This window comes from Phocoena phocoena, chromosome 6, assembly GCF_963924675.1.
Source record: "Phocoena phocoena chromosome 6, mPhoPho1.1, whole genome shotgun sequence".
Classification (NCBI taxonomy): Eukaryota; Metazoa; Chordata; class Mammalia; order Artiodactyla; family Phocoenidae; genus Phocoena; species Phocoena phocoena.
In genome coordinates, this window is record NC_089224.1 from 45,596,545 (window position 1) to 45,618,453 (window position 21,909).

Consider the following 21,909-nt stretch of genomic DNA (forward strand, 5'->3'; position numbering starts at 1 on the left):
GAGGCAAGTGTTTCTCCAGAACATTCCTTTTCAGAGAAGAAAAGATTGAGGTGCATGCAATAGCACAGAGTTCTCCCAGAAAGACGTGGCCACTAGCAGTGTCCCCAGCACTGATACCACAGCAGCCTGCGCAGTCTTGGAAGGGACGAGGGTTACCTCAGTGCCAGCTGCAAACTTCTTTTCTCCTTAGGACCCAGCAAGTTATCGCAGAGCAGGGAAGGATATTCCTGGGGAAAATGCAATCCAAGGAATTTCTCACATTCCATCATGATGTCTTTGCCCCTTTGAAAGACAAACAAAATAAAACATGCTTGAATAGAAGGGACACAGGAAGGGATTTTAATATAATTAGCAACAACTGGGATAGAGCTTTTCCAGCAGGGCAGGTATCAGTAACATGCACACTGGAAGGTCACAATTTCTACAAGCAACAAAGAGCGAAGTGAAAATTCTTTTATTTAATTTAGGCAGTTTGGGAAGAGGACACTGATGGATCAATCATCTTTCTGTTCTTTCCAGTTGGTGCATACAGCCCTGAGTAGGTACTTTTAAAGTCAGATGGACATTTAAAGTACATTTAGAGGTTTGGAAACCTTCCTAAGGATTAGGATCCTAAAACAAGCAGAAACCATTCCTATATTACTGAAAAATATCATTTTATTAACAAATGATTTTTTAAATAATATTTTTATTTCAATTCTTCAGTATTATGATGTTTTAATGGGCTGAGGCTAGAAATTTAAATAAAGACAACTATACAAGGCCATGAGGGTGACTCTGGAGTTCAAGCCAGACTCTCCCTGCTAAGGAGCCCATTAAAAACCTTCACTGCTTCTGTCTAAGAAGCGCGTATGCTCTTCCGTCTTGGTCATACATAAGGCCTCTTCGATACCCACATCTTAACCAACAGTTGGAACAATAAAGAGTAGAGATTCTTATTTGGACTCTATCAGTAAACAAATGGATGTCCAGCCTGGACGGCAGGTGAGAAATGGAGGTGTCTTCATTGAGAATGAGAACAGCAGGCTGACCTGAGGAGGTCTCCTGGGAAATCAGTGAGGTCCTTCTTGACTGGAAACAAACGACAACATAAGAGCTGCGAGTTCAGTTTTTTGGGAGGACTTACTGAGGACTATAGCCTGGAGGACAGCCTCTCAGTCAGCTCTGATGAATTTCTCCAAGCACATAATGGGGACGTCAGTATATACGTGATTGTGGTGAAGAGGATACGTGCAATCAAGGACACATCTTGGTAGAAGGTTGCTGCTACTCATGGGGAGCATTTGTCACTCTTAATGATTTTAGTGCTTTTCTAAGTATGAGAAGTTGCAAAAAATTGAATTCATAGAATTTTCTCAGGAAATTATCTAACTATCTGCAGGCCTATCAGAATAGAGCAGATCTGGGAAAATTGACAGATCAGTTTTCCCAGAGCAGAGAGTGCCCCATTCCTGATCTCCTGTCAGGGCATGTTGGGGTAAGGGACTGCTGTGGCTAATGACTTTATTCTTGTAGAACCAGATGGTGAGTGACTTTTTAGTTGTCATCCTGAAGGAGAAACGTCAGAGCTCACATGGCCAGAAATTGTTAGGTGCATTTTTTTTTTTCTTAAACTCACAAGAAAACTCAAGCGTTAAAAATACATAGATTCCAGAGGTCAGCTCTTCTAGGGTTAATAAAGTTATTTTACTATATTTCATTGAAGAACTCACTCACGAAGTCTTAGACTTGGCGTTGCGTGGCTTGTGTGATCTCAGTTCCCTCACCGGGGATTGAATCGGGGCCACGGCAGTGAGAGTGCCGGATCGTAACCACTAGGCCAGTAGGAAACTTCCTTTTTTATTTTTTCAATAGGCAGAAAAATCTATTCCCTTCTAACTACTTAATAGTAATTTTGTCTATTTTGATTAGAACTTAAAGTCAGTTCAGTGGACTCAGACCACACCCCATGTAGCCCTACAAAACCATAGACAGTAACCCTTTGGCATCTTAAGTGGAATAAGGGTCCTTTGTCATCTCACTGTCCTCTGTCTGCTTATTTTGTTGGTTCCTAAATATCGTGTTCACGTGCAGCCTTCACTTTCTTTAATGGGTGCTTTCAGACAAATCATTGTAAGCACCCTAAGGTTTGCCCTTGTGTCTTTGGTACATTTGGAACAGTTCATTTGTCCAGATTTATATTTCTCACCAGTTGTATAAGTGAGTTTGATCCAATAGGGTTATTGAGAGTGTTGAGTTAATTTTTTTTTCTATTTTTTGGCTGCGCCACGGGGCATGCGAGATCTTAGTTCCCCGACCAGGGATCGAACCTGTGACCCCAGAAGTGGAAACTCGGTGTCTTAACTACTGGACTGCCAGGGAAGTCCCTAAATTTTAAAGAACTTACACAGTGGCTAGTCCATTAGTAGCAACAATAAAATTCAGTTTTTACTTTTTAATATCACGATTACTATTTACCAGCTAAGATCAGGATCTTTTGGAATCGTCTAATTCCCTTCCTTTAATTCTAGTTTTCTTAAAGTACCCTTCTCATTGCCTGAATGGATTTATCACCTAGACAGATGCTCAGCAAGACTGATCTTGCTGATCCTCCCAGACAGGGTTAGTGTTCTAGCAACTGGGGTTCTGGTTGCCAGTCACTTGTGAGCTGGTGGGTGTGACTTCTTCCTGCTCTCCTCAAAACTGATCATTCATGGATTAAATGAAAGAAACATGAGGAAGCTGGTCTTGCGAAGCTGAAGGCCGTCAACTGACCCAGGACTTGGTCTTTTCTGAGCTTCTGGCAGAAGCAACCATGTTCCTGTCTTTCTGTTTTTCACTTTGGCCTCATCCTTCTCCTCTGACGTAGCCTCGTCCCCAACTGTGCTGCACTGAAGTTAGCTAACTTAGAATCTGGCATTGTGTCAGGGGAAATCACTTCCCTTCTTTCACATTCATGACATTCAGACTCACATTTGTTTTCTTTATGCCCACAAGACAGCTGTCGACTTTTACTTTCTAGGACAGTTGCAGTGATAAACAAAAAATTTTAAGTTTGTAAATGATAGAGTCTGGAGCCACTCCAGTTACCTCCCTTTATTGTTCTTACCTCATCATGAATTAGAACTAATGCAGGAGCAGCGAGACAAATCTGGTCCAATAAGTCACTAAGTGAATATAAGTTACAAAAACTTTAAATGAAACATTACACACAAGTAAAGGAAAGAAGGCGATTTCTCTCTGACCTAATCCTGGGCCTCGCTGCCCTGCATTCTCAGAGGGAGACAGAGGCAGAGGAAGGGAGAAGCCCACTGGCATCAACTGACTGAATGAACAACTGAACCTCACTGGTTTCTGTGACATAAGCTTTAATGAGAGACAACACCATCGCTGAATTCTCTGGCCCCAGCTCAGAAACTTTGAGCATCACAAGTGTTGACTAGCTTTAGGAAAAGAGTTGAATAATAAAATTTGTATTTGGCAAAATAAAAATTATGTGTCTACTGAGGATAAAATAATTAGAATTGGGTAACTCCTCCACCACCTTAGAGAAAACACACTTTTGCTCTCAGCATCTGAGGGCTGCTGACACTTCTGATACCTGAGACATGGGTCAGGAGGGGAGGAGGTCACCACTGAGGACTAGGGTCCTTCACACAAACACTCCAGGGGCAAGGCTGAGGGTCCTGGAAGATGAATTATTTTCCCAACAAATAAACAAGCCCCTCCACAGATAGGAGATCGTAAAGTCCTCGGGATATGTGAGCCTGCCCTCAGGGTGGGAGTCCAGGTTAGGAAGGGGACTCTGTCACTCTAGAGGACAGGGTGTGACTAGATGTCATCTCTCCCTTGTGACTGAGGTGCTGCTGGGGAAATACAACTGTCTTGGAATTAGGATCTCCACACCCATGTTCTCCTGAAAAGAACCAGGATTCCTGGTGGGGGTATTGGCCCAGCCTGTGGAGGACTATAGGTCTCCAGTAAGAAAATGGTGGAAAGAAAGGACAATATCTATAATAGTCCTCACCTCGTGGTCCCCTGAAGCATGACCACATGGACATGAAGCAACATGTTCTAGAAGGAAAGGAAACATGGGAGAAGCTCATGGACTCATAATAATCAGCCTCTTCTCTAAATCAAACACTAAACAAAACCCATCTTTTGTTTCAAAGAGCTTATGCCAGAGTGATCTGGTAAATCCCTAAGCAAATACAGAAACCATAGGGCTGAGAGAGCCTGCCTTCCTATGTAAAGTAAGAGGTAAAAATGGAACCTAAGATCAGGGCAAAAAATTTGTTCCTGGAACAGAGAAGACCAACATTTATGCATGAAAGAGATATAGAATGTGCGTATTTACAAACCTTCATCTCTTCTGACTTTAAGACGAAAACCTTTCTCATTTGATTCATAAATATCCATTTGGATGGGCACATCTGAAATTACTGGGAAAATTAAACTTCTTACAAAATTAATAGTTTACAATGATGACATCTTCATAGACCATACTGAGAAGATATGTGAAAATCAAAAAAAGGAAGTAAAAGTGTATAGAAATGTTTAGAAAATGAAAATTCCTGTGTTCCCTATTTAATGGCCTTGCTTAGAAAGAATGTCATCAGAGAACCTACCCCCAAGGCTCCCCCAGACGCCCGTCTCAGCCAGGCCAGCAGCAGCCTCATTTGCCCCATGGCCTTCGTGCTCTCTCTACTGACCGCCCTGGTGATGTTCAGCTATGGCCCTGGTGGATCTCTGGGCTGCGACCTGTCTCAGAACCACGTGTGGATTAGCAAGAAGAACTTCATGCTTCTGGGCCAGATGTGGAGAATCTCCCCTCGTTTCTGTCTGAAGGACAGAAAAGACTTCGGTTTCCCCCAGGACATGGTGGATGACAGCCAGCTCCCGAAGGCCCAGGCCACCTCTGTCCTCCACGAGATGCTCCAGCAGACCTTCCGCCTCTTCCACACAGAGCGCTCCCCTGCCGCCTGGGACACCTCCCTCCTGGACAAACTCCGCACTGGACTCCATCAGCAGCTGGAGGACCTGGACGCCTGCTTGGTGCAGGCGATGGGAGATGAAGAAACTGCCCTGGGAGTGACAGGCCCTACACTGGCCGTGAAGAGGTACTTCCAGGGAATCCACCTCTACCTGAAAGAGAAGAAATACAGTGACTGTGCCTGGGAAATTGTCAGAGTGGAAATCATGAGATCCTTGTCTTCATCGACCAACTTGCAAGAAAGGATAAGAATTATGGATGGAGACCTGGGGTCACCTTGAAATGTTTCTCATTGACTAAGATGCCCTATCACCCTTGCACACATGTCTTTAGTCATTTCAGAAGGCTCTTATTTCAATTTTAATCACAGAATTTATTGTATGAATTCAGCTAATACTTTGTCAGTAGTAATAAGCAAGTATATGTTAAAATTATTCAGCTTCAGGGGCATCAGTCCCTAAGCAATGACTACCCTGTTATTTATTTATTCTGTTTATTTATTTATTTATTTATTTATTTATTTTATTTCTATATTTTCATATAAATATATTTATACTTACATTGTATTAAAATTTAGAAAATATTCACCTTTCCATTTCATTAAATTTGCATGGTTTTTTATTTATTAAATTCTTATGAGAGAAAACTTCTTGAGTGTTTTAAGTTCTGAAACCTACATTCTTACTTTTTTCTATGTAAATTTATTTCAGACTAGTATTTGTCCATTTTGTCCTTTGGAACAGTCCTACCACTTTCATTTCAGGAAATGCTTGTCAAAAGGTGGAATTCCACGGAATTGAGGGAAGTCCTGGAAATTATGGAGAATGGTTAGTCCTGATGTCAGAGGTGTAACTGATTTATACCACCAGGAAAGAGTGGTCGGTGCAAATACCTGTGGGAAGGAGTCATGTCCTCGAGGGAAGCTGGTGACATATGCTGTTGACTGGCCAATCCTGGCACCTTCCTCCCACCTTCTCCCTGGTCCTGCTTTACTGAACCATTCATCCCTTATACATACCTTTAGACCCTCCAACTCACTGACCAGCCACACAGCTGCTCTGGTTCTGTGCAGGTTTCCAGCTTCAAGGTTTCTGTTAGAGTGAAAGTCATAGGAAGAGAGCACAAGGGAAAGGAGAGTTCTAGGACTTTCAAAACCTCTGAGAAGGAGCCAGGGTTCATGACACTGGATCCCAGCTCTGCTATTAATAGCATTGTGACCTTGACAAATAACACAAACACTAAGCTCACTAGTTTCCTCACCTTTAATATGGGGACAATAGTAGTAATTTTTCATAGGATTATTCTCAGGATTCAATGAGTAAATATACACAAGAGGCACAAAAGTGTGTCTGTCTAAAATAATCAGGACTGTTAGAGTCACAGAGTGGCTACATTCGGGGAGGAGAAGGAGAGCTGCTCTGAGGTAGCAACTGGAAGACAACATAAGAAACATGCTAGGTCCTGGGCAAAATCTATTACGTTTAACTTGGGTGCTAGTTTCACAATGTATTCAGTGTGTGAAATTTCTCTGTGCTGTATGTTGAAGATACTTGCAATTTCTGTGTATTATACTTCTTTTTTAAAAAATAAATTCATTTGTTTATTTACATTTTATTTTTGGCTGCTTTGGGTCTTCGTTGCGGCGAGTGGGGGCTACTCTTCCTTGCGGTGCGCAGGCTTCTCATTGCGGTGGCTTCTCTTGTCACGAAGCATGGACTCTAGGCACGCAGGCTTCAGTAGTTGTGGCACACAGGCTTAGTTGCTCCGCGGCATGTGGGATCTTCCCGGACCACGGCTTGAACTCGTGTCCCCTGCATTGGCAGGCTGATTCTTAACCACTCTACCAGCAGGGAAGTCCTTGTGTATTATACTTCTGAAAGATTTTCTGGGAATTAGTAAAAATTCTTTGACAAAGAAGGATCAGTAGAAAATACTTGGATCTCCTTTAAAAATGAATAATATGGAAATAACAGAGACCTCAAATAATGTAAAAAGTCACAAACATTTTTCATTAATAATATTTGTTGCTTCTTTAGTATGAGAAAGGCACAAAATAGCTTCTGAACTCTTTTACTTTTGGGGCTTTCAGCAGCAACACAGAATCAGGAAGAAAAAAGCAGGAGCTATGAAAGGTAAGGTTCTGCTCTCTAATCCTGGGCTCTCCCGGGTTTGATCTTAGTTCTCTTCTCCATACAGTCCCAGGTCTATAATTACTGGCAATGTCACCTCCTAGAGCCTGTACTCTCAGAAAATAATGGCCCCCCCAGAGGAGAGACTCAGAGCTACAAAGCAAAGAAGTCAGGACCTGGGACACTTCTAACCCACGCTCTGCTCGTCCATGTGAAAGCTGGGCCATGGCACTTACCCATCAAGTGACAGTGTGAGACGTGGTGGAACAATGACTGTTTTGGTGGCAAAAGTTTGGGTAATGACTCAGACAACTTAACCTCCCTAAGTTTCATAGTCTGTGTCTGGGAGAGTCCCAGGATTGTTGTGATGATTGCCTGGGGCAATGTGTGTGAAAGAGCTTTGAAATGACACCGCTCTACACACATGGACCTTACGATTAGTGGCATTGAACCTCTGACCTCGAATTCTAGTTCCTGGGCATTAATCTTGAAAGAATCTCTTCCCAGTAGAACAGTCTACTCAGCATGTTCCACTCTCTCTTTGCTTCCACTCTCGCTAGACACACCCAGGCTCCTATTTTTGGATTGCAGAGCTCACCTGAAAGGCACTCATGTGACACCAGCCCCACCCTCTCTTCAGAAAGGTGATTCATATCTTCTGTCATCTCAGGCATCCCTCTTGCTAGCTGGCCCTGTGGAATTCCAGGGTCCTAGTTCAGCAAGAGGTTGACACGAGGGAGTCCCTTTGGGAACAGAATATGGAAGGAAGCCTTGGGGTAAGGCATCTTCTGAAAACAAAATGGTCTCTCTCAAAAACAGCAAAGTTCATTCTTCACAAGTAAATTGTTTCTTCTAAAAAAGAGTGTTTTCTTTAGTCTCTGCTGCATTTGGGGGAAGGAAGCAGTAGTCCAGGAACTGGGTTTAGAGAAAAGAAGGGGTTCTCCAGTTCTGATTGAGAGCTGACTTTGAGTGTTTGAGGCAGAGGAAGGTTAGGGAGGGAGTCTGACAGTGGCCTTGCACACCCTCTACCATCTCAGCCACCTTCATTTGTGTCATGATGAATACAGCCCTTCACAAAGCAAATACAAAAGCATAGGAACTTGACAAATGCTGAGGGGCTTTAAAAATTGAGAAAATCCATTAAAGAACGAGTCTCAGGAACTGGACTTCCCAGTCCTTCCCCTTCTCCATCATGATACTGATCTGTAAACAGCCGTGGGTTGGAATGTTTGGCGTTACACAGGCACATAGATTCCCAAATGTCCCAATTAGCCTCTAGGAACAGAGACAAGAAACTTCACATATTCCCCAAAACAGCACTGGAATTTGGCATTCCTGAGGTCTCAAGTTCAGAAGGAAATGGAACAAACCAGAGGACCCCAAATATTTTGATGGAGAATAACTTTCATCTAACTCCAAGGCCTTCTTGCGTCCTGATGAAGGCTGGGCAAAGCAGCTCAGCTCCTTTTAGCCTTAATGAAAGTGTACAGCTGAGGACTTTTCGCCTTTCCTTTCTCATGGGACAGGCTCTGGAGCAGCAGGGATGCAGAACTCCTGGCCATGTTTGTGGTTGAGCAAGCAGGGACAAGAGGAGCCCAAAGGGGAGGCAGAGCGGTATAGGGTCTTAGCAAAGCTGGGAGTGGAACAGCATAGTCTCATCAGGCTTAGGAAAGAGATCTCCATCTACATCAGGTCCCGTAGCACTCAGCTCACTCTCCAGCTACACTTCTTATTCCCACCCAGTAACCTGCACACCGTTAGGGACATCATTGGTCCTCAGAGTTGTTAATAAAAGTGATAAGTGTAATAAGCTTAACATAGTTGTGTCAGTAAAACTGTGTGAAAATGACAGTCTTGCTGCATCTTCTCTTGTGGGTTACTCTTGTCTTCTCAGGCGACCAGTAAATTTGTTAGCTCGGCATCTCCTTAGTCTTCCTTCGGCTTCATGCATGATTTCGGGCAATTGTTTTCTTTTTCCTATAGTACAGTTTTCTCAGCTTTAGAATAGGGATAATGAGACTACTATATTCCATTCAACATACCATCGAATGTTATATGCTCTATATCATGAGAACATAACAAGTCATAAAGTTATCTTAAGTGAGCAGATTATTTTAAGCACCAGGGACATATTAAACATAGCAATGATAGTTGTTATTGTGACAGGTATGCACAAAGGAGTAAAAAAGCCATTATTTCATGTCCACTCAAAAGATACATAATGTTTTAAGATATTTTTGATGTGGACCATTTTTAAAGTCTTTATTGAATTTGTTACAATATTGCTCCTGTTTTTTTTTATGTTTTGGTTTTTTGGCCCTGAGGTATGTGGGATCTTAGCTCCCCAAGGAGGCATCGAATTCACACCCCCTGCATTGGAAGGAGAAGTCTTAACCACTGGACTGCCAGGGAAGTCCCCAAAAGATATTGATATAATGCCATATTTGTGCCTTACTGACCTCATAATTTTGTTATGCAAAAATTCTACCTCTGTGAATTAAAATAGGATCATCTTTTTAAGTATTGTGCAAAGCATACAAACACATTTTTAAATTCTACTAGCAAATGCAATATTCCACAGATGTACCAAACACTAGATTACAAATACCTATGGATCTCTAGTGGGCATCAAAACATAATGCAGTCAGTGCATTGGCACAGAAGATATTTACCAATATTAAGTAGAAAGTAATATATTAAGTTTAAATTTACACCATGCTGAAATTAAAAGCATTTTGATGCAGATTACAAATTTTTATGCAACTTATCCAATATAAAATGACATTTTGAAGTAGTGAATAAAACTCTCCAATGAAAACCACTGATTATATATACAAAGCTGAATGCTTAATCTATGAAGCCTTAAGGTCTTCTAAGACCCTTGCTTAAAACAAATGAGAGGAAAAAAATATCTTGAAAATTGAGATTAATTTCTTAAGATACTTACTAGGTCATAAGATATTGCCAATAAGCTACATCTTACTGAGGTCAGAGATCAACGTGAAGCAGCCTTGGCTGACATGTCCGAAGCATCAGATACTTGTTATTATACCCGCCATTTGAAAGTCTGACGCTCATCTGGTCTCCGTGTCACCACCATCCTCTGCTTTTCTGCCCCTCCTTCTCTCCTTCCTTTGTTGACTCCACACTCTCATCTTAGGGAATTGGTGTTCCTCAAAGATCTATGCTAGTCCCGCACTTCATCCTCTCTGCACATATAGTCTCAACCTCCCAAATAGTTCCAAACGTCCTCTCTATGACTGTTGACTTCCATATGCATGTCTCTACCCAGGGTCACATCTCCAAACAAATGTCATTAGCTCCAAACCCTCATATTTACCTGCTACCCTAGATGATCTCCATACATGGCCAAACTTGACCATCATGCAATTACCTGGCAAACGCCTGCAGGCCCCTGGGATGCCAGCTTACCAACTGCTCTTGCAGAAGCTTTCCCTGATCCATGCAAGCCCACATACTCCCAAGAACCTGTACTTTCCCTGTCACAGCATTAGCATTCCTTTCGTTGAACACCTAGTTACCCATATCCCCACCAGACTGCAAGCTCTGTGACAGCGGGCAATGTGTCTACTATTTTCATTGCACCTGGCACCCACCACAGTGCCAACAATAAAAGGGATAGTCACACTTCTTTGTTGAAGTTTAAATTCCATGACTCTATATTTCACAGTTGATTGATCATGCAACTGCTGAAATGGAATCAGCAACCATTAGACATGCTTTCTCTAAGAAAGAACAAGTAAAAGAGAATAGCTCCAGCTGCTATAACCTGTCATAATGCCTTGTGCATCTCCTTCATAACCTAGAAAGGGTTTCAAGCTAATTTTTTACTCTTTAAGGCCTGTCTTCTCTGACAGAGTGCTCCATTAAGAAAGTAATATCTTTGTCTTATCTCCCAATATATTAAAAAACACAAGTAAAATCCTGAAAGCAGAGATACTTCAAAATATTTTAAGAACCAATGAAATGAATAAAACGATTTATGTTCCTTTTGGATATTAGGCAGATTAAAGGTTTAAGGACACTCTGATTTTCTTGAAGAGTATGAATTAAACCTAACACTTAAAATATACCTTTTGCACCCCCAAAGCAAAGGAAAACAAGACACAAAGCTGACCATATCATAATATGAAGAATAAATGTGGAAAATATAAAAATCATCATAGAGAAATACATTCTAATTATTACAAATTAAAAATAAATTTTCTCCCCATTCAAAAGTATTGTTTCCACTTACGGTTGAAAAACAATGTGCTGAGATGACTCGATGCATTTACAAGTGCATCAGAAGAAAAGTCAGTGAACTGAGTGAATATTGACGTGCTAGAGGCCACCTCTAAGCAGAGAAGACTCCATTGTAGAAGATTGGGTCCAGGTCTCCTTTTCCCACTCCTGGGTTCTCTGAGGTTGAACATACAGGGAAAGCACACTCTGATTTTCACGCCTTAACTTCCACTCTCATATTGTCCTGGGCACAGCGGCTGTGGACTTTCTTTTCAGATCGAGCCTGGTCCTTTGGAAGTTCTTCAAGGTCAGGCTGGAGTCCTCATTGCCCAGCAGGGTCTTTTCCTCTCCATCTCCTGCACCAAACCAGCCTCCAGATCTGCCCACTGTTGATCAAGCCCACTGAGGAATTTCAGCTGTTTGTGCTGAAGACGATGGAGAAGTGCTGTATCGTCTCATGGAGAATGAGGCGGCCTGAGCGTTTTGGAACTGGCTGTCAGCCAGCTGGTGCTGATGGAACCTGAAAACCTTCTTGTCCTTCAGGCAGGAAAACAAAGAAGATTCTCCCTGTTAGGGGCAGGACTGTGAGGGTCTCCTGCTTTGGCAGGCTGTGGTTCTGGGCCAGGTGACAGCTAAGGGTGCACACAGAGCTGGAGAACATCATCCTGGGTGTCCTCAGTGAGGAGGGTGGCAGGCCCCGGTGAGCCTGGTGATGCAGGTGTCTGGCTGTGGGAGCCTGTATCCAGCTGCTCTGAGTACCTGCCTGCAAATGAGATTCTTAAATAAGCCATTTATGGGCAACATGGAATGTCACAACTTCAATTCTTTTATTACACTGGACATTAAACACGCTCCTGGAACATGAAAGAGTATCGGTCCAATAGGATGTATTCATCTAAATGAGACCCAAGGTTGAAATAAAAACCTGAGTCTCAATATATCTCTTTTTCAGTTCTAATACGAATATTAGAGGTTTGACCCTGTACTCTATTTTGCCACTTCTTAAATTGCACCAAAATACAACTAGCCTCACCTCTCTGCATTCTCCTCTAAAGGGACTCATACATTAGATTTAAATTCTTCCACATTTCTTTACAGGACCATAGCTCACAGTTTCTGACAGTTTACAGATAATGGTGACATAAAAATGAACAGCAAGGGTGAATCCATGCAGTTCTCTTCATTCTGTCACCAGAAATGTTTTGACTGCATATATATGTGACAATGCGCTTGGCAATGTGGATTCCAGGAAAGTGAGGCAGGGGTGGTGACCGCCCTCCAGGGAGCAGGGAGGACAGACTTTAGAGGCAGGATTAGGATGAGGGAAGCACCACGTGCTCAGTGCAGCTGAGGGCCAGTGCTCAGAGCTGATGAAGAGGAGGGCCTGGGAGCAGCAGAAGGCTCCACTCTGACAAAAATCTGGGGCTCCTCAATTTAAATGACATCAGACTTTCATTTCCTCTTCTAAAAAATGGAGACACCTTTAGTTGTGGTCACACAAGACATTGCCTAGATCAAATAAAATAAAGTTTGCAAAGTACAGGCTGAGAATTTGAACAGAGTGAATGATAGCAGCCCTTTGTATTAATATAACAAATGGTAACCTGTATAGTCCACCCTCAGCCCAGCCAAGAGAAGCTCTGACTACAGGTTCCTTAACACTCAGGGGTCTGCATGTTGAGGCCCCCAAATGCAAACTCTAGGAGAGGGATTGCCTGTAGGCCTGCGAAGGAGTAGAGACCTAGTCTCCACCCTTAGAGCAGTGCCCCGTACATTAAGGAGAGAAATCCTACGGCAGCTGAAGCTCTTTGCAGCATCTAAGAAAGTGTTTTGACCTCCTCCCCACAAGAAAAAAAAAAAAAAGGCTACTCTGTGACTAGTATGAATGAGATAAATAGTCCTTTTCCTCACCTTATTTTGTTTCACACCACCTCTGGTGTTAATTTTTAAGACACAGATTAAATTATACCTTAAAAACAAACACATAACCTCAGAGAAAACGATCAGATTTGTGGTTACCATAGCCAAGGGGGTGTGAGTTGAGAAAATCAGATGAAGGCAATGAAAAGCGTTTTTTCTTCCTATAAAAAAAGACATTAAAATAATGTTGTAGAGACCAGGAAAATGGTAAGAAATATATATATGGGGGAGAGATGATGAGAATTAAAGCATTCCTAGATTTTCAGCCATGGAACAGCACAATACTCTAATTCAAAAGCTATTTCCCGGGTTAGCATTAGGGCAACGTTAAGCTAGTACTTCTCTAAAGCACGAATGGTAAGAAGGCACCAAATCTAAGTCATCGAGATAAAGGATGTTTTCATGCAATATTTATAATGAAAATTAATACCAAAATATGCACGAGGAACAAAATATAAAACTTTTAAGTAAAGAAATGAAGTTGACCTCCATTTGCATGGCCCTGACAGTCTTACAAAGTAAGCCTTCAGGACGTAAATGAAATCTGCTTGTACACACCAACTCTTCTTTGTAAACTTATAGTCAAGGTGAGGTCCTGGGAAAGACATTTCAGGAACATGAGTTAAAAATCAGTTCAGACAATCACGGGGTCATTAGAAATTGTCAAATATGGTAATTCCCTCAATTAAAACCAAGTGAAAAAGTAATCTTGAAAATATTAATGAGTTGCCTTCCATTAAAGATAGAAAAGTAAAACTATATTAAATACTTGGGGCTTCCCAATACTTGGGGCTTCCCTGGTGGCGCAGTGGTTAAGAATCCGCCTGCCGACTCAGGGGACTCGGGTTTGAGCCCTGGTCTAGGAAGATCCCACATGCTGTGGGGCAACTAAGTCCATGTGCTGCTACTACTGAGCCTGTGCTCCTCAACAAGAGAAGCCACCACAATGAGAAGCCTGCGCACCGCAATGAAGACTGAACCCAGCCTAAGATAAATAAACAAATAATTATATTAAATACTTACTTTAGTATAAAGACAATATAGTTTAAATAAAGTTTAATAAAATGCTATATTTTAATATGAAAATACATTTTAATATTCTATGCTTAATATTGAAAATATTTTAACATAAATTTATAAAAATATGAAACATTTAAAATATTTAATTTAAATATGATATGAATTAAGTTAAATATAAAATTAATTTTAAAATGTAAAAAATAAAAGGCTGTGAGTTTTTTTAATATTCCTACTTTTCAGATATTCAATACTTTCTCCCTCACTTTAACGCTGTATCCTTGAAAAACACCATGAAGTCCCAGAGAATCTACAGGGGCGCTCAGCTCCCGCGTCCTCGGCCCCGGTGGTGGCCGCGCCCCGACTCACCCCTCAGGGCGTCCCCAACACCGTCCTGTCGTCCCATCGCCGTCGCCGCGTTCCCCTTTCTCTGGGCCTTCGCCGTCTCGCGCCAGAAACGAGCCCGAATCTGAAAAATCGGCTCCCCTTTCTCTGAGGCTAGGAATCGCTCTGATTCCCCACCTCAGACCGCTCAGAAAAAGGCTTCTTTCCCAAAAATTGCCTCGCTCAAGTTTCTGTGAGAAAATAAAGCGCAAAACTCAGGGGAAGCCTGAAAATGCAAGGTTCTTGTTCCCAGCCAGACAAAAATGTCTCTGGCGAGGCCGCGACAAGGCTTCCTCTTCAACACTCAGCACCGAGAAAACGAAGGTGTTTCGCGCACTATGCTGATTATTAAAGCAGCCTCAGGGACTACTTTTCGCCCTGTCTCTCGAGCTGCAGGAGACAACTGCAGACGGCAAACTTAATAGTCGGCGTTTCCCAAACAAACCCTGCGCCCTCTACCGGCCGCCTAGGGAAGGACGCTGTCCACAGTTCCAGGGAAGGAAGCTTCGCACTAATTGTTTGGCGGTGCCCACGCGTCTCCTGGCGGCCGTCTAGTGAATCACTCATTCTTAATGGCCCAGATCTATTTGCTAGTGGCAGGAGTGATGCTCTGCTCTATCCCTGCTTACTCTCTTGGCTGGAACTTGCCTAGAAGCCATAGCCAGGAAAACAAGGACGTCTTCCAACATTTGGAACAGATGCAAAGGATCCCCTCTCAGTGGTGCCTAAAGGACAGAACCGACTTCAAATTTCCTTGGAAAAGAGAGAATATCACCCCAATCCAGGTGACTCAAGGCACCTGTCACCACCATCTGATGCTCCAGCAGATCTTCAACCTCTTCACCACGGAGGACAGCCGTGTTGCCTGGAGCAACACCCTCCTCGATAAACTTCTCTCTAGCCTTCATCTGAGGCTGCACCGACTGGAGCAGATGAAAAAAGACAATCTGGATTGTCGAGATTTGGGACGTGCTGCCCGGGAGTATTTCCATGGAATCCGTGTCTATCTGAAGGCAAAGGAATACAGCTCCTGTGCCTGGGAGGTTGTCAGAGTGGAAATTAAAAGGTGCCTTTCCCTTATGTAAGAATCCTCAAAGAAATGTCAACAAATATAGAATATTTTTTATACTCGTGACACTTCTCATTCAATTACATTAGTGTTCAAGTCCAACGCAATCTCGACTTGTGTTTCCTCACAGGCTGAAAAATGTCTGAAATGAAAATCATGATTTTAAAAAAGGTTTTGACAGAACACAATCTCTTTTCTTGTATAAATAATTTTATAACGTAATTTAAAAGATCACTTTAAGTTTTGGCACAGGTATTTGCTATTTTCAACACATGAAGTATAGCAAGGTTTTTTGGATAGTGTGGTGTTAAAGATATTTGTCAGTTAACTTAATGCTGACTGCCGTAACGGGTAAACAGAATGCTGTCAGGAATTTGATCATAATAGAATCTTACCTTTCCCTGGTATAAGAACACAAGGCAGGCATTCATGATCAGATGGATGTTCTAAGTTGCTCTCCAAAGAGTGATTCGGGGACATGGGTACCCCCTGTTTTGTGGATTTGTCCATCATCAACAGGTGACTGCAAATTTTTCTGCAGTATTTGAGTCTATTCCACTCAGTGGTAAAGGGAAAAAGTCTGGTGCATCACATGGGACGTTTTCAAGGGCCAGGACTATACAGGGCAAGAGCACTTCTGCTCACATTACATGGCCTGGATTTATCCTCGTGGAAATCTCACTGCAAAGAAGTTGGCAAATTATTGGATGATTAATAGACGAGGAGACAAGTTCAGTGCATAAGACCACTTTTCATCTTTACACTATTTGTCCTAATGAAGTTCTGAGTGGGGTGGAGGGGAACAACTAATGTTCTTGCTTGCAAACACTTCATTAAAAAACAATCTGACCCACAGAGAAAGAGAAATATCACTTATATGTGGAATCTTAAAAAAATGATACAAATGAAGTTATTTACAATACAGAAACGGACCCACAGACTAACAGAAGAAACTTATGGTTACCAGGGGGGAAGGGTGGGGGAGGGATAGTTGGGGAGTTTAGGATTGACATGTACACAATGCTATATTTGGGATGGATGGCCAACAGGGACTTACTGTATAGCACAGGGAACTCTGCTCAATATTATGTGGCCACCTAGATGGGAGGAGAGTTTGAGAAAGAATGGACGCATGAATGTGTGTGGCTGAATCACTTTGCTGTACACCTGAGGCTAGCACAGCATTGTTAATCAAATATACTCCAGTATGAAATAAAAAGTTAAAAAAATCTCATCCTGTAGTTCTGCCTTAAAAGAAAGAAAACAGTCAAGTTTGGATATTTATTCTCAGACTCAGTGGTATTATGATTTCATGTATTTTTATTGTTCATTTGCTGAAATAAAGAAAATTTTAAAAAAACACAGAAACCCACAATCAGACCCAAATTCTTATTCCACAAGTTCAGCTTGGGGAAGATGACACGGATGTCACTCAGAGTTCACAGCATCATAGACTGTTGGAAAGAAGCATTCAAATGGATGCCCAAAGGCATAGCCTATGAGGAAAATATCCACAAATGTAGACACAAGTTGTTTCCTTATTGCCTGAGGGAGACGAGAAAAGTATGATCAGGCAGCTCCTTGCAAGTACTTGAGGATGACTGAAGAGAAAATGGAGAGCAACTCTTCCATTTGCGTCCAGGCCCAGACTCTCATCCTGATCTTCTAAGTATTGAAAATGCAAACTTGAAGAAGAAAATATTCCTGCAAATGATCTCTAAAAAAATATCTCACACAATATTCCATTATCACGTCCCTTGTAGAACCATGAAGAATTTCCAAAGTCTCTGTAGATTATCGTCCTTTCATATCATATCTAACTAATATATGTTGGTATTCTTCCTTCTCCTATTACTATCATCACTGGTCCCTTCATGAGTATGTATTGAGCTCCTGAAATGACAGGGACTGGACTAGCTGTCTAGGAACCGGGCTTGGGTAAGATGATGCCTCTCACTTTAGGTATTTTACAGACCTCTGCGAGGTATTCTGAGGACACAATAGGTCAGGTCATGTCTTACTATTTGGGCTTCTTCAACAAAAGAGCATAGACTGGGTGGTTTGTAAAGAGCAGAAATGTATTGCTCACAGTTCTAGAGTCTGGAAATCCAAGATCTGGGTGTCCGCGTGGTCCAGTTCTGGTGAGAGCCTGCTTCAGGTCTCACACTGCAGAGTTCTCCTTGTATCATCATACAGCAGGAGAGGGCGGCATTTATCTCTGAACTCTTTGATAAGGGTGCTAATTCCATTCGTGAGGCCTCCATCTTCCCACCTTAATCAGGTCCCAAAGGGCCAGCCACCTGATACCATCACTTTGGGGGTTAGGACTTCCAAATACGAATTGTGTGGGGACGGAAACATTCAGACCAGAAAGGGCATTGAAGGCTACATGTCTTGGCAACCAGAAGACAGAATATATTCATGTAAATAAAGAAGAAGGAGCCATTTATCAGGCCAAAAGAGCAGACCGAGGACTCAGAATCCAAACTCTTGACTTTCAACCTGCAGTAATGCTTTAATTATTATGTGTCAAAATTTGGAAATCAAACTGAAATGGACCCCATCGTCCCTTGAAAGGGAATGAAGACACAGGATGAAAATGATCATTCATCAGTCTTTGTGAGGAGTCTCCAAAGAATCTCAGGATATAGGTAGTCATTGCCACATCCGTAAAGATCCACCAAAGAGTAACCTGGTTAATTGTCTGGTTGCTGTGACCTGTGTGAATCAGGGAGAGTTTGAGTTCAGATACATGGCTCTGTATGTGACACCAATCTGGTTATTTTCTGTCATGACCTAGTAGAGGACAAATTAGCGACGAGGCCATCCTCTGAGTTTAATAGAGTGCCGGGCCAAGGCTGAAAATTGTGCTGCTCTTTCAACTTGAATCCCCAGAGCCATATGCACCTTGAAGGAAAGAGAATCCTAGTGGTTTTAGCAACAAACTCAGTAGGCATGACTGATACCAGTAGGAGTAGAGTGGGAATACCAGCCACTGTCTATTATAATCCCAGCAAATACGACCGTGATAAAGGAAAATAGCTTGGTCATTCGTAACTGCCTTCCAGTGGGAGGAGAACATCTGAGAAACTGCTTTAGTAAAAAGTACCTGTTGCGTGATTACACTGGGCCTGGTGCCGAGGATACCACAGAGAATACGAAAGAGTCCAGTTGCTACAGAGCTGATTTGCCAAAGATAGTCACATACCTATTATTTATTGAAAGATCGGAATTACAGAGGGCTGAGGCCACAGAACATCCACTGCAAAATAAAAGAATTCATGATCAGAGTTGAAAGTTAATTCTTTCCATGATACCAATCAATATTTATCCAGTTCTCAATTAATTACAAAGATGGTTTTCTTTTGTTTGAAAAGAATAGGCTTGGATTGGAACCTCTGACAGTCCTTTGGGGAATCTGAAATTCAATGCAAAAATACAGAGAAAGATGCAAACCGATGATGATTCCTAAATCATCTGGGAGCAGATCGCTCCCACGGGTGCAAACATTAGTTCTTAGGGGTGCGAACAAATCTTAGCTACTACAATGGTGGGTGGCATTCCAAAGGTCAACCCTATCCAGCAAAATCTCATTCCTCTGTATTCATTTTTCTCTTTGGGTTTTCTTGTGTATGAGATGAGAGGCATTGACATTGAGTGCATGGAAGATACACAATATGCAGGATCAATGCTACAAGCTATGGTGGCTTGATGTTTCATTAGAGGACTTTCTCTCCATCATATGCTTGAACACAAAGTCATAATGTGAGAGGTGCCCTCTGCTTACTTATGAGCTGTCCTTGTCTGTCTTGTGGATTTTGCTTATGTTTGAGCCTCAGTGTGATGTGGGCATCGGGAATTAAGCACAAATAGGTTGTATTTTATTATTTAATTCTAAAAAAGATATCTAGGAGATCAATAATTACGTCTAGTCCTAAAGAGAAAAAGTTGTTGACAATATCTAGAGGAATATCTAGCAGCTAGTGAAGTTAGAAATCATTTTATGATATGAATCAAAACTAATAATTACTTAAAAATAAACGTTAAGAAAATCATTTAAATTTTCAATGCTTTTAGCAGTTTTGATAGATTTTAAAATATATCTATACAATGGTATTCTTGTGAAGTATCTGTATAAATTTTTAGTGAATATGTAATTTGATACATTCCTATTTATTAAGTAAATGTATTACATTAAAAGTCATTCTGCACACTTAACCAAAATGTTAAATTAATTGCAGTAGCTTTTACAGCTAATTTTTAGCCTAATTTTTTTTGTCATACTCACCCCTGCATCAAATAAAAAGAAAAGACTTTTCACTTTCTTTTTCTATTTATAAAGTAGAGATATGCATGGAGTACACATCAATGTACACAGTATATCTGTGTATCAAAATTTCATAGGGGGGCCATATGGAAAAAAAATATCTAGAAAGGTTCTGTGGGCAGGAGAAGGGGAGGCAAGGATAAAAAACAGTGGTTGAGAAACCCTGCCCTAACCTATCTGAAGAGTGCAAAATGAAAAGCAAAAACAGAAGTAGAAAGTAAGAGGGAACATTCAGAAAATGGAAACGAATGGGTTCCCATTTAAGACCCAGGCCTGAAGGAAGGTCTTCAGAGAACCTAGAGAGCAGAGTTCACAGAGTCCCCCACCTCTGCCAGGCCGGCAGCATCTACAGGGTCCCCGATGGCCCCAACCGTGTCCTTACTCCTGGCCCTGGTGCTACTCAGCTGCAACTCCAACTGCTCTCTGGGCTGCGACCTGCCTCAGACCCACAGCCTGACGAACACGAGGGCCCTGATGCTCCTGCAACAAATGAGGAGAATCTCCCCCTTCTCCTGCCTGAAGGACAGAAATGACTTTGGATTCCCCCAGGACGCGTTTGGAGGCAACCAGTTCCAGAAGGCTCAAGCCATCGCTGTCGTCCATGAGATGATCCAGCAGACCTTCCAGCTCTTCAGCACAGAGGGCTCGGCTGCCGCTTGGGATGAGACCCTCCTGGACAAGTTCTGCACTGCACTTTATCAGCAGCTCACTGACCTGCAAGCCTGTCTGATGCAGGAGGCGGGGCCGGAAGGGACTCCCCTGCTGAAGGAGGACTCCATCCTGGCTGTGAGGAAATACTTCCACAGAATCACTGTCTATCTGCAAGAGAAGAAGTACAGCCCTTGTGCCTGGGAGATTGTCAGAGCAGAAGTCATGAGATCCTTCTCTTCATCAACAAACTTGCAAGAAAGCCTCAGGAGGAAGGAATGACACACACCTGGTTCAACACGGAAATGATTCTCACTAACGAGACCACACTTCACCTGTGCTGCCATGTCAAAGACTCTCATTTCTGCTCTCATCATGTCCTGAATTGAATTAATTTGTCATGTGTTTTCAGGAATATTAAGCAACATGATGATCTACGCTACAGGCACTCGTCCCTCATAGATGCCCATGCTGATCTATCTACTTACTTACCTACTTAAATATTTAGTTATCTATTTTAATATTTATTTTACTATTTATAAAGATTTAAATTATTTTTATTTACATAATATTATGTGCATGTATACATTGTGGTTAAGAGAAAAAATATATACTTTGTATTAACTCAGTTTACGAGTTTTCTTTGTTCATTAAATTCTTACTAGAGAAAACTTCCTGTTTTGCTTTTTTTCTTTAAAAAAGAAACACCAAGGAGCTTCCCTGGTGGCACAGTGGTTGAGAGTCCGCCTGCTGATGCAGGGTACACAGGTTCGTGCCCCGGTCTGGGAAGATCCCACATGCCGTGGAGCAGCTGGGCCCGTGAGCCATGGCCGCTGAGCCTGTGTGTCCAGAGCCTGTGCTCTGCAATGGGAGAGGCCAAAACAGTGAGAGGCCCGCGTACCACCAAAAAAAAAAAAAGAAAGAAACACCAAGCCTGAATGTGCAACCTGATTAAAGAATGTATCTTACAATTCCTTGACCCATCATTACAATTTTCACATTAGAAATAAAAATAGACTTCTTCTAGCCAGGTCGTGTGTTGCCCTCAGGACCTAGAGGTGAACATAACTAATCCAATTCTGCTTTGGGTAACTTTGATTGTTTTTTTGAAAGGAAAGTAACCTAAAAACAATAATCAGTTGATACAGGGACTTCCTTGGTGGTACAGTGTTTAAGACTCTGCTCTCCCAATACAGGG

The 21,909-nt window shown here is 42.0% G+C and overlaps 3 protein-coding genes across 3 annotated transcripts; all 3 read left to right on the plus strand.

Annotated features, from left to right (window-relative positions):
* Positions 1–4,665: 4,665 nt before the first annotated feature.
* Positions 4,666–5,253, plus strand: LOC136124326 (interferon omega-1-like). The gene has a single exon (XM_065878947.1). The coding sequence runs from the start codon at positions 4,666–4,668 to the stop codon at positions 5,251–5,253; it is 588 nt and encodes a 195-aa protein (XP_065735019.1).
* A 9,986-nt stretch (positions 5,254–15,239) lies between these two features.
* Positions 15,240–15,752, plus strand: LOC136124621 (interferon omega-1-like). Its single transcript, XM_065879394.1, has one exon. It carries the CDS (start codon positions 15,240–15,242, stop codon positions 15,750–15,752), a length of 513 nt encoding a protein of 170 aa, XP_065735466.1.
* A 4,671-nt stretch (positions 15,753–20,423) lies between these two features.
* Positions 20,424–20,993, plus strand: LOC136124413 (interferon alpha-1-like). Its single transcript, XM_065879118.1, has one exon. The coding sequence runs from the start codon at positions 20,424–20,426 to the stop codon at positions 20,991–20,993; it is 570 nt and encodes a 189-aa protein (XP_065735190.1).
* The last annotated feature ends 916 nt before the right edge of the window (positions 20,994–21,909 follow it).